Below are 12,104 nucleotides of genomic sequence, written 5' to 3'. Positions count from 1 at the left end.
CTACTCTCTGCTTATACACATCTCACTCATCTTTCACTGCACATAAAATCACATTATGCACACATATATCATACATTGAGTCTGTAAGACAAAAATGATCTGCATTATACATTTAAGACCATTCTGACCTATTTTGGATCATTCACACTGAGCTTATGCATTTGTTTTAAATGGCACCCACCGAGACTTGTGGTTCAGTGTGTGTATGCGGTTAAGTGCCCAACCCACAGACAGTGACAAGGGTCTTTAGGGAGAGGAGAGGGCAAACATTAAGGGAAAAAAGAAAAAAAAGACAGAGAGAGAGAGAGAGAGAGAGTGAAAGAGTGCATGAAAGTGACAGTGACAAATGACAGCAGGAGGGGAGACAATGACATATGGGGGAGATAGGTGGAAAGAGAGATGCACAGTAACACACAGACACAAGTGGCCATGTGGGAGTTGTGTGAATTAAACTAGGTTGGTGGTTCCAGTGATCAGCCAACTACACTGAGAGTATGAATGGACTTAAATACATTAACACCCACATGGGGACTGTACACACAAGTTGTAATGGTTCATTGTGGTTTAAGAGGGCTTGCTGAGGATAATTACACGTAGAAAGACACATAAAAACACAAAAATACCAAAACCATCTCAATCTGTCCATCCTATCACTCCCTTTCATTTTTGCTCAATTTCCATGCAAAGGTGTATGAAGTTCTCTTATGAAAGAAGTGATTTTGCCCTTGTTATAATATGTATATATATGTTTGTGCCATTTTGTGCACATCATACAAAAAATTAAAAGTTTGTCACAAAAAGTGACCAGTGCAGTCATGCACCTTTTACTCAACATCCTGTTTCTCTCCCTTTGGATTGTGCCTGAGTCTTTCATTTTGTTGCAGTGTCTCTCTCATAAACGTATGCACACACCACCATGACAGTGAAAGAACACATTTGGTGTATGCGTGAGGCTGTGTTGCGTTGAGTTTCATCAGAATCTGCAGTGACCATCAACTACACACACACACACACACACACACACACACACACACACAGTCATACATGTGAACACACTCACAAATGACAATTATTCATGACAATATGAGCATAAATATTGCAGACAATATACACCTCACGTGTTTCATTGGAAAAATTGTTCCCACATACAGTGCAAACTATCAGAGATGCACACATGCCTCAGTATTCTTGTATTGATCCTACATTGCTTAACTTCATTCCCTTGCCTCTAATCCAGGGTCCCTCAACATTTTTGTGTTCAAGTATCTTAATTACAGAGATGTAAAGTTGCATAATTAAGGGGTATGCAGTGAGCTCAAAAACTGACATTTCATTTTTTTTTTAATTTATTTTCTATATTACACATACAAATATATCAGTCCTGGAAGTCATTGGTGACCTTGTCTCCATGTCAAGTGAATCCAAGGTTGAGAAGCTCTGCCCCAACCTTTACACCTACATGTCAGACCTTAACCTTTTGGCCAGTAATACACTCTAAACAAATCATCTTTTTCATTTTTGCAGACTGTTAAACAATGCACTGTTTGTTACAGTTACATCATTGCTGCAGTGTAGAAATTTTAAAATCAATTTACATTTACAAACATGATACCACGCAATGACAATATAACCTTGACAACGATAAAAGCAGACATGATTCACTGTGATGGATTACCCATCTAAACCTGGTTTCATGTCTCTGCAAGGTGAATTTTATGTTGTACTGAAATAAATGGAAACGGATGGCTGCCTGGTATAATACTTTAACCTTAAATTGAAGTCCTGACCTTAAAATAAACTGCTTTTATACTTCCAGAATGGAGGTACCAAACCCTAGGTTTGTGGGATTTTTTGAAGGATAAACACACATATGTACTAGCTAGCTCACATACTAACATACTCAAATACACACACACACACACAAAGTAAATTGATAAAACATACATAACTGCAATGTCATAGAGCGTAACAGCACGGGTTTCACCTGCAATCTGGTAGAGTAATCACTCTGTAATTTAAACAGTAATTAGGAGTTAAATTGCCTTTCTGGATGAAGAGTGCAGTAACAAGGCAAAAATAGTTGAAGTTGAAAAAGTGAAAAACTGAGACTGAACCTTTGGCAGGAAATACTCATTTGACCTGACTCACTGAGTGGAGCTTTGTTCAGAGCTTTATAAGATGGAAAACACCAGTATCTGTGCTGACCAGCTCTTCTTGTCAGAAAGAACATCTTCACTGAAACTGCTGTTTGCAGTTTTCTTGCCTGTAACTATGTATAATAACAATAAACCACAGTTTTATAACAAAACCAAGGTGTAATACGTTAAAATTAATAAACTATCTGGAGTGGTTGTTCTTAATATAACAGATACTGAACAACTGATTGGTTCTGATACCTAATTTTGATGATCAGCATAGGACAGCCCTAATACACACAATGGACATGATGCAGAAAGGCAAATTACGGAGATGGATGTGAAGTGTTTCTACTTGAGTGAGAAATTTGCACTCACCCCATTGCTGATTTCACTTACATTACGAGAATAGGCAAGAATAAGAATAAGCAAGATGAAGCTTTGCATTCAGTGTGAATTCACCTTAATGGCACACATGACCAAGGCAGAGGTGGCATTACTTAGGATTAGCCCAGGCTGTGCACTGCGTGTGGGTGATGTTTCTGCCCCTGGGTCATCAATGTGACTCAACTTTTTCATACAATCCTTGGTCCCTTTGTATGTTTTGAGTACATTCATAGGTAACCTTGCTTATGTGTGCACTGGCATGTATGTGAATACAGTACATGCTCATTTGTACGCATGTACTGTAAGTGCAGGTAGAGATGTTTGTATGAATTAGCAGGTGCCTGTATGGCTGTGTGTGTGTGTGTGTGTGTGTGTGTGTGGGTGTGTGTGTGTGTGTGTGTGTGTGGGTGTGTGTGTGTGTGTGTGTGTGTGGGTGTGTGTGTGTGTGTGTGTGTGTGGTTGCACCTGGGAGCTGATGATTCTCTGGGAGGATCTCTCTATGTTGGCAGGCAGACCAAAGAATGCAGGTCTGTCATCCTCTGGGAGATTCTCTATTACGCTGCGGTAGTCCTGGGAAGAGACACACAGACACGTGCATATGAAACACAGCAATGCACCCACATGCACGGATAAAAAAAATAGAGAGTCTCACAAAGAGTGAGAGACAGAAGGAGAATATGTAAGTATGGTGCCTGAATCAGTCATGGCTCTAAGACAACAGACAACTCCACAACAGTTTTACATTTCCAAGCAAACTGTGCTATAAAACTGAGATGATAACTTACAGCATGCCAGTTTGCTACATGTGATTATGGGTTAAATAATTCTATATTGTCCTTAATTAAGTGTGTTGTTTGCTTGGTTTGATGCTTCTTCAGTAACAATATTCATTTAGTACAAAAAAGTACTTGAAAGTCATGAATAATTAAAACTGAACTCCCACTTAATAATTTGTACAAACAATTTGACAATTCCAAAATATAGATTTCCATGACTTCTTTTGCTTAGCAAATGGTCTCTCAATGGCTTTGCAGTATACTAACTTATTCTAGTAGGACTTCAAATGAACAGACATCTAATAAACAGTTTTGGGCATATACACCCACTTATTGTTTTATGTATATTAAGCTGCATCCACAGAATGCAAACTACATGCAAAGCAACACAAAAGCAAAACACAATGGGTAAACTTGAGGGAAATTAATGGCATTTATTTGTAGTGGCTACTTTATAAACCAAGTTAAAAATGAAGCTAGCACAACACAGGCTAATAAAATTTCAATACTGACCAAACCACAAACACTAAATCTAGTCAATGAAAAGCTTGGCAGCATTAACTCAAGTCTATTTCTTTGAATTGTTTTTGCTTCTTTGCCAATGCACCTGGGACTATTAGGGTGTGCGTACACTGCAGAGCACCTTAAGCTATTCAGTGAAAAAAAAAAAAAAAAAACACTGCAGTGCTTGTTTTTTTCTCTGCAGCTCGAATTAATTCCTTTAACATGTTTAAGAGCCCTTCATACAGCACTGCATGTGTCATCACAACCTACCAATATGGAGCAAGAGTTTGGGAGGCTGATCTGAGGTGGAAAGAAGCGTGTTCCTCCTCTGCTCCTTCTCTGACCGGCTGAGAGGGAGGACGAGAGCAGGCGTGCAGAGAAGAACTGCTCAAGGTAAGAGCGTAAGATGCGGAGGTCAGAGGGGTTGTCGATGCGTCCACCATAGATGGCACTCTCCAGCAGGCCATGGACAAACTCCCACTGGAAAGCTTTACCGCCTTGGAGATACCATGACACACAGGCACAGGAAAAACTATAAACGTGTGCACAGAACCGTACATACAGGAATGCAGAGAAACACAACAAAGGGGCACATACTGTATATACACAGTGCTTTGAAATGCAAATGCTGAGTTCCTGAGGTCATGCTCTATCAGGGGTGGTGTAAATTAAAGAGGCAATTGGTTAAAGATCCCACAGATTCCAGTTCTCATTACCATGTGTGTTGAAGAGGTGAACAATAAAGCAAAGCTGTCCAATGCAGTCTGATCTGTTACCAGCTCTCCTACCTTCAAAAAGCCTATCAATGATCTCGAATCCAGCACGAAGGTCCGACAAAGAAAACTCATAGAACTTAGTCCAACCCTGGGTAAAGCAGAAAAGGAAGAAAATATGATATATTTATTTCACTGATTGAACTTGAGTGAGCTCAAGATATCAAGAACTAATGGGTTTCTTTTAAAAGAGTAACAGATGGCATTCAAAATGTATTTACTTTATTTCATAATCTTATAATAACTGTATAAGCAAGTGTAGTCTTCACAAACATGAGAGAGAAATACCTGTATGCTACTCAGTACACAATGTGTTATAGGTTGATTTATCTTTCAATCTGATGAAATGTTGTGGCTCTCATTTTCAGGGTGAATATTCATTATGTGTATTAGTGATAGTTGAAACTGTTAAAACAACTTACATTCACACACTTTTATTTGCCTCTGTAATAACCTGCTCAAATGTAACAGTTACACTTATTGACACATTTCATAAGCAACATCAGAACGAAGGTTTTTTAATACAGCCCAAACATAAAGCTGTAATAAAAGGGAAAATCTGAAGTAGCTGTTGAATGAAGGTGACTGTATACCATTACCATTAGATTATCATTCACTTCTGAAACCATCATCCTGAAACTATCTGGTCACAAACAAATCTCCCTTACAATTAGGGGGTAAATCACAAAATTAGCACCTGCCCTGTCTAGTTTTTGGACAAATAAAGACAGGCCCATGTGTGTATGAACATGTTACACTATGCCTGACATTCATGTTACTCACATATTATCACAATATTGACCATTTCAGTATTAAAACATAACTGAGTGTGAGGGCAGTCTCGGTTTGTGAGTGTGTCACACTTCACCGCTATTCAACAGTAATCTGCCTACTGATGCAGTAGGTGGACGAGGTGAGTGGTGGGGAAAAGATGTGTGGGCATGTTTAGTTAGTCTTTGAATGATTAAGTGTACGTTGTTGTATGTTCAGTGATTATGTGCTTGAGTGTGTTTTCACAGAGTGCGTTGGGGCATGGTTCTACTGCGTTTGATAAATGTGTTTATATATGTATGAGTGAGACTGGAGATTGTGCTCATGCATATGTGCAGTTGCAACACGTACATAGCGGCTGCTTATTCAGTGATTGATTCAGCGTATGAGACTTATAGAGGTGAGTGTGAGCTTTCTGCTGGTGCAGCGGCTCTGCTTTGATCACACACACACACACACACTTACACGTACATGTTCTCTTTCTCTCTCAGTGTCTTTTCCTGTCTTTTTAAATGAAGTGGTTTTTGCACAGGCATGTAAAAAGGGTGAAATCCGGGACAGAATAAATGAGAAAAAGAGCGAGGATAGAAGATGAAGTGAGAAGGGAGTAAGTGATGGTGGAGTGGACAAAAGGAGCTGTGACTGTTCAAATAATTAGGCGATCATGTTCTTGGATGAGAAACAACATTACCATCTCAAATTAAAACACTTAGCAGAGATTCAGTGATTGAGAGAGAGACAAAAAGAAAGAGAGAGACAGGGCAACACCATAGCCAGGGAGGGTGGTTGGTAAAAAGAAAATTAGAGGAAAAAACAAGTAAGCAGAGTAAAGTGAATTAATTTAAGGAAGAAGGAACAAAGAGACAGAACCCCAGGAGACGTACAAGACACAAGGATGCTGTATGCTAGTTATGTAGGTTTACATTGCCCTCTTGGGCAATCAATACTTTTTTCTTCAAGCAACTCCACAATGAGGGGGATGGTTAAGGGGGAGTAATGGGACCAAGCCTGAGGGAACAGAAGAGACAGCGAGAAAAGAAACAAGTGTGCAAAAGTTGTGGCAATTTAATTACAAAAACATGTTCCTTGCTATAGTTCTACTTTGTGTTTTGATTTACTGAGTGTTGTGATTGTGTGCTGGCAAGCTGACCAAACCCCCCCCCCCCCCAAAAAAAAAAAAACTTCCTGCTGTAACTGCAGACAAATCTTATTACTAGATTAGACAGACCACTGTGAGGCATGACTGCAGTATACACACAGAGACAAATGAGTACCAGTGTACCATGACACTCTGCAACTCTCGCATGCTACCAAACTGTAAAAACAACTGTTTAAGCTGACAGGTGGTAACATGACAAAGTAAACTGTAGCAAGTAGGTAATTACAGGTGCCAACCATGTCTTTTCTTTTGCCTTTGTTAAAATATGTCTACATGTTCGAATTTGATTAGTTTGGACTCACACTGCTCAACCACAAACTAAGCAGCACTAATAAACAAAAGCCAGAGATGAAGCTTTGTTTAGTGGACTTAAACTTAATGGTGTTCCTTCTCACAGGTGATCAGGTAAGAACACATGCGGAGGTTTTGAAAGAACAAGTCACTACTGGCTGTCAGATGTCAATGTTTGCCTAAGTTAAATGCTTTAGTGTTTCACTGATCTACTCTAAATATGATAGATTTGAGTGCACCCTAACTGCAATATGAGCACTTGACATAAAAAATTAAGTTATGTAAATACCCACTTTGGTTGAAAAACATTTAAACAAACCAATGCATGCGCCTCTTACTCCACAATATAAAGGCATACCACCCGATCATACTGAGATAGGAAGATACACAGCGATAGCTCAAAACAAGCTAGTTTGTAGAACACGTTGTTCAACCATGTTGGGAAGCCCAAGTGCTCATTGTTGTTCTGGACAACCACAGTCCAGGACAGGGTGGAAGTCCTGCTGTTAAACATCGTGGCAAGCCATGATAATTGTTTAAATATGGGGATAACGATGCACAAAATAGAGTGTTTGAGAGAGATGTTCTATTCTTGCATACGTTCTCACCTCTACACACCTGGCCAAATGCTGTGTGAAGTGGGTGTGAATGTTGGATTGTCCACCTCGGAAAGTTACATAAATTGTGTGATGTTTCGAGAGATAAGACAAAATTATGTGACATGTAGATGATGAGAAGCCAGAGAACCACCCAGTGTCCCAATGTGCACCTATTTTCATGAACCAACACTGGGCATCATCCCTAAAACACATTTATTGAGTGATTCTTAATGTGTAAGTGGAAAAGGTTAATCAAAAGCTTCAGTTTTGATTAATTTCATTATCAACTTGTAGCAAATAAATTGTTTTTTTTTTTAGATTTTGATACAAAAAAAAGTGTCATTTTGTTAACCAGATGTGAGCATTTACAAAACCTGTGGTCAGAACATCAGGATCCCAACAGTCAACTAACTCTGGCTACTACTGGCATAATTCCCCTCAATGTCTTTGATCTATTTTGTGTTGATTCATCACTGCCTTGGGTTTCAACTGAGAAAACCTATTGTGCCTTTCTTTCAATAGTGGTGTCCACCTAGGCCTTTTGCCCATGGAGCCCTTCTTGGTTTAGTGTGCAGCATATGATATGGGCTGAAACCACCACTCCTGATTGCTCTAGGTCAGCCTGAAGCTCTTGCATGGTGTTTTTTCCATAATATTCGCCAGACTTCACAGAAAACTTTTGTTTTTATTTTATTCTTTTGTTCAGTAATTTTGGACATTTTATTAAAACATTCTTGTTATATGTAACTTCTTTACATCTTGAGTTTCAGGGCTCCCAATAATTTTGACCAGGACTGTATTTACAACCTCCGTCTTGTCATGTAAAGATGCTTTATCACCAGAGCTGTAGCTCAAATGAAGAAAAGCTGTGTTTAGTTACCTTAACATGATGAGTTGATTCTGGCACTGGTAAAACACACCACTTTGATTTATTTAGAGCTGTTGCGAAACTGTTAAAACTGAGTTACACTTAAATTTAAAAATACAGAGGAATTACTAATATCACATGTAGTAGCTCAATGAAATCTATTTTCAATTGACACTTAAACATGTCTCCTCTTAAAATCCCTTGACAGTGTATGACATCATAGGACTTGTATTTCCCATGCTTCTACTGTCTGAAAATTTTGCGACTAGAGGGAAGACTGTCTCTTCTTCGTGTAATCCTATTGGACTTGAAATTGCAAAACCTGTGGTAAAAGTGTTTCACCACAGGGTTTGCAAAGGGAAAGTGTCAGGTGAGGGACCTGCTCTGAAAATTGGCTCCGTACCAATGTGGGGGCTGATTTCTGCATTGTGTTTTGTGCTGTGTAAACTTTATGCCTGTTGACCAACAGGCAAGTTTACTACAAAGGCTTATATTCAAAGCTGCGCACAAACACATACATAGCTGCACACACACAAAGATTTTTCCAGAGGCACAGCTCAAAAAGCAAACATGTTTGCTATGCTGGCCAGTAAGGACAAAGAAAATTGATCTCTCTGCTAGTTTTTTTTTTTTTTTTACCTTTTTCAGTGGATGTCCATGTAGAGGCTATGCTTTTTTATGTCAGTGTAGCTTCCTCCCTGCCTCCCTGTGCATATAATTCTGTATAATTTATGTCACACATTAACTGGCTAGGAAATAGAATATACAGTACATATGTATAGATGTGTATGAATAAATGTATACAATGAGTATGAACTACAGTTTCACATGTACACATGTACTTGTGTGTGTCCAGCATGGAAATAAGGTCACATACTATTCGTCTGGGTAAACACATCTTTGGGTTTTACAGGTAAAAAATACCAAGAAGCTTTCGATTTTAAAAGGTATTAAAACACAATATAATGCTGTAATTATAAAAGTTAAGTATCTACATGTGACAGTAGCTGATGCTAGTAGCATTCATGTAAAGGTTTCAGTCCAATAGAAGTATAATTCAAGAAAAAGCAGCTGGTTTAATTGTCAGATTGTGCTGAAAGTTCTGCATCTAAGACTGTTACAACTTGTAATGCTACAGTAGTTTGGATTTATTGTCTTGAGATCAAACTGTAGAACTATCACCACTCTGGTCCATATTGGTGTGTTCATATATTTTACCTGTGGTATGTAGTTGCGTCTCTCTTGGCAGACAGCATGGAACCAGGCCAGACAGAACAGAGACTGAGCTCTGGCCAGGACGCCTCCTGCACAAAATAATCAACAACATGTCACAGCCCAACTAATTACAATAATCAATCATTATCAGAGTGTCTGTAATTTATAATCATTGAAAGCAGTTAGTTTTTTTTTCATTCATCAAACTAAATACAACTGAGGCCTGTCAGGAGAACTGAGCATTCTGTATTTTGCTACAGATGGTTTGGACTTTTTTGAATGCTGTCCTGTAGCCCCATTCGCTGCTGTTAATTTCACTTGCTGGGATGTATTTGTTCACAGGGCTCATAGCCCAAGCTAGTACTGCACTGATATCACTACTAGTGTAAGTAACACAGACCATTTTATGTTAAAAAATTTGAAACATCCCTTTAGTGTAAATGAAAACAAAGCACAAATTCTTCAAGCTTAGGGCCAGCTCATTAGCTGCATGTACTTGTTAGCGGTCTCAAAAGGCTGACACAGATGATAAATTCAGAGATGCAGGATGTTCTGTAATATATTAATTCCTTAAAAAACGCAGAACAGAGACATGCTCAGTAATTTAAGAATTATTGAAAATGTTTTCATCGTTGGTCAGAATAAGAGTGAGAGGAAATTTGAAGCTACAACAACTGAATTTAGAAAAAAATATTTACATATTCTCTAATGATAAAACAATTTTTTTGAGGAGAGGAGAGGAGGGAAGGAGAGTAGAGGAGAGGAGCCAACCTTTACTGATCTGCTCAGGAGTCCACGACTCATATGTCCTCAGCAGATTCTTCTTCAACCCCGGAGGAGCCTGGATATGGGAAAAGAAAAGGAGGACAGACATGCAGACAGGAAAGGTACATGGTAAGGCATAGGTAGACATTTAACATGTTAAAAAGACTTCTCTTTCACATTTTTCTACATGTCAGCACAAACTGCATCTCTGAACAGCTCTCTGTACATTTATGTCCTCTGGCAACACATGCTCTGTTTATGATAAAAAACAATATACAGTATACATTGACATCAGCTCGCACATTTTCAGCTTTGCTGAACATTTGGTACCTCCATCTGGAGATCTTAATAATACGCACACTCAGTAATGCATGTGTATTAAATTTGCCAAATTCGCTACATATGTTATCAACTTAAGTAGATTAAACGTATTTGCAAGGACGTGCTTACCTTTTTACATTACACATCCACACTCCATGTGCATCCCTGAAGGTTCATCTTATGCTTTGTCTATTCATCCTTAATACTGGACACTAACAATTCAGTTACCCTTTTTCATACTCATAAAGTTACTGCATTCTGGTTCTGTGTATTTTCATTGGAAATACATTTGTAGAATTTAATATTTCCTTTATAAAAAATTTGAACTGTTGGTTTACACTTTATGTCTAATGCCCTGTCAGACGTGCCAAAGAGGCACTAGACATATTTACTGTTCGAAGCTTCAAGACTTACACAAATGCTGCAAAGGGGAGTGTGTGTGTGGCATGGTGTTTTGGGCTTGGTGGAGGTAATAGCTGGAATATGACTGTTTGGATTGTGGGTTAGTAATGGAGTATTTGCTAAACTGATGACTTGTAGTTTATCAATTTTTATGGTTGTATAAGAGGGTCATTATGAAGGATGTGTGATGTTGTGTGTGTGTGTGTGCGTATGTGTGGTGGTTGTGGCATACAATGTCACATGCTGTTAGCTCACATTTATTACTATCAACACTGCCACTGCAATCATCCCCAGCACCAATCTTACAGATCAGCTCTGTACAATACTTATAGAGTCACACTGACAAAAACAAAATAGACTTCGTGTTTTTATGTACTGTATACTGTTTATCTTAGGTTTGACACATTAGCGTTGACTATATTCACAGAAACCAGCAGTCAATATCGCGCGAAAGTTTCAATACTGAGTGAGAAAATACAAGAGATGGATAAGCATTTGTGTACAGTATGCCTCCAAAATTGTGTTGGTGCATGTTTGTCTGTAAAGTTGTGTGATATCAGTTAGATCAACACTACTCAACACTAAACTTCATTATAGGGTACTGTAGGAGTGTTATGGTGTTACTGTTTTTATACCTGTTTGTGCATGATGGTGAATCTGTGTGTGAGTACCTCATAAGTGATCTTGAGGCTAGACTGCAGCAGTATTGGAGGAAACCTGGGGTGAACTTCTGCTGTCAGCCAGAGACGGAAGCCCGCTTTGGGATGCAGGACATTTAGCTCCTGTGAGCAAACAGGACGGCGCACACATTAGACACATTATATATAGCTAAGAGAATTACTATGAGATTACTATGGAAACAGACAACTTGTGCTGCAGTGGCTGATGTCCTCTGGCACATTTTGTCCACCCACTGTAACACGCAGGTCGATCTAGTTTCACAAAGTTCACTCAAGTTCATACCAACCAATTTTTTTTTTTTCATTTCAAGAGTAGACTTAGAGTAATAACATAAATAAATAAATAAATAAATAAATAAAATATATTTCCTCTTATATTCCCTTTTTTACTCCCTCCTTCTGAATTTTTATTTTTTCTGTGTAATTCTTTCTCCCTTAGAATTACTGCATGGTGACAA

The 12,104-nt window shown here is 38.6% G+C and overlaps 1 protein-coding gene across 1 annotated transcript in view; it reads right to left on the bottom strand.

Annotated features, from left to right (window-relative positions):
* dync2h1 (dynein cytoplasmic 2 heavy chain 1) overlaps positions 1-12,104 on the bottom strand; it is a 113,030-nt gene that overhangs the window by 16,291 nt on the left and 84,635 nt on the right. The window contains exons 83-88 of the mRNA XM_022748436.1: positions 11,638-11,748; positions 10,250-10,319; positions 9,482-9,567; positions 4,591-4,666; positions 4,073-4,299; positions 2,988-3,092 (exon numbers count right to left, since the gene is read on the bottom strand). Coding sequence (XP_022604157.1) covers positions 2,988-3,092; positions 4,073-4,299; positions 4,591-4,666; positions 9,482-9,567; positions 10,250-10,319; positions 11,638-11,748 — 675 coding nt within the window. The remainder of the gene's footprint in view (positions 1-2,987; positions 3,093-4,072; positions 4,300-4,590; positions 4,667-9,481; positions 9,568-10,249; positions 10,320-11,637; positions 11,749-12,104) is intronic.

Source organism: Seriola dumerili, unplaced genomic scaffold, assembly GCF_002260705.1.
Source record: "Seriola dumerili isolate Sdu_G_001 unplaced genomic scaffold, Sdu_1.0 BDQW01000122.1, whole genome shotgun sequence".
Taxonomy (NCBI): Eukaryota; Metazoa; Chordata; class Actinopteri; order Carangiformes; family Carangidae; genus Seriola; species Seriola dumerili.
Note: the sequence above shows the minus strand (reverse complement) of the source record. Positions and strands in the feature narration are given on the sequence as shown.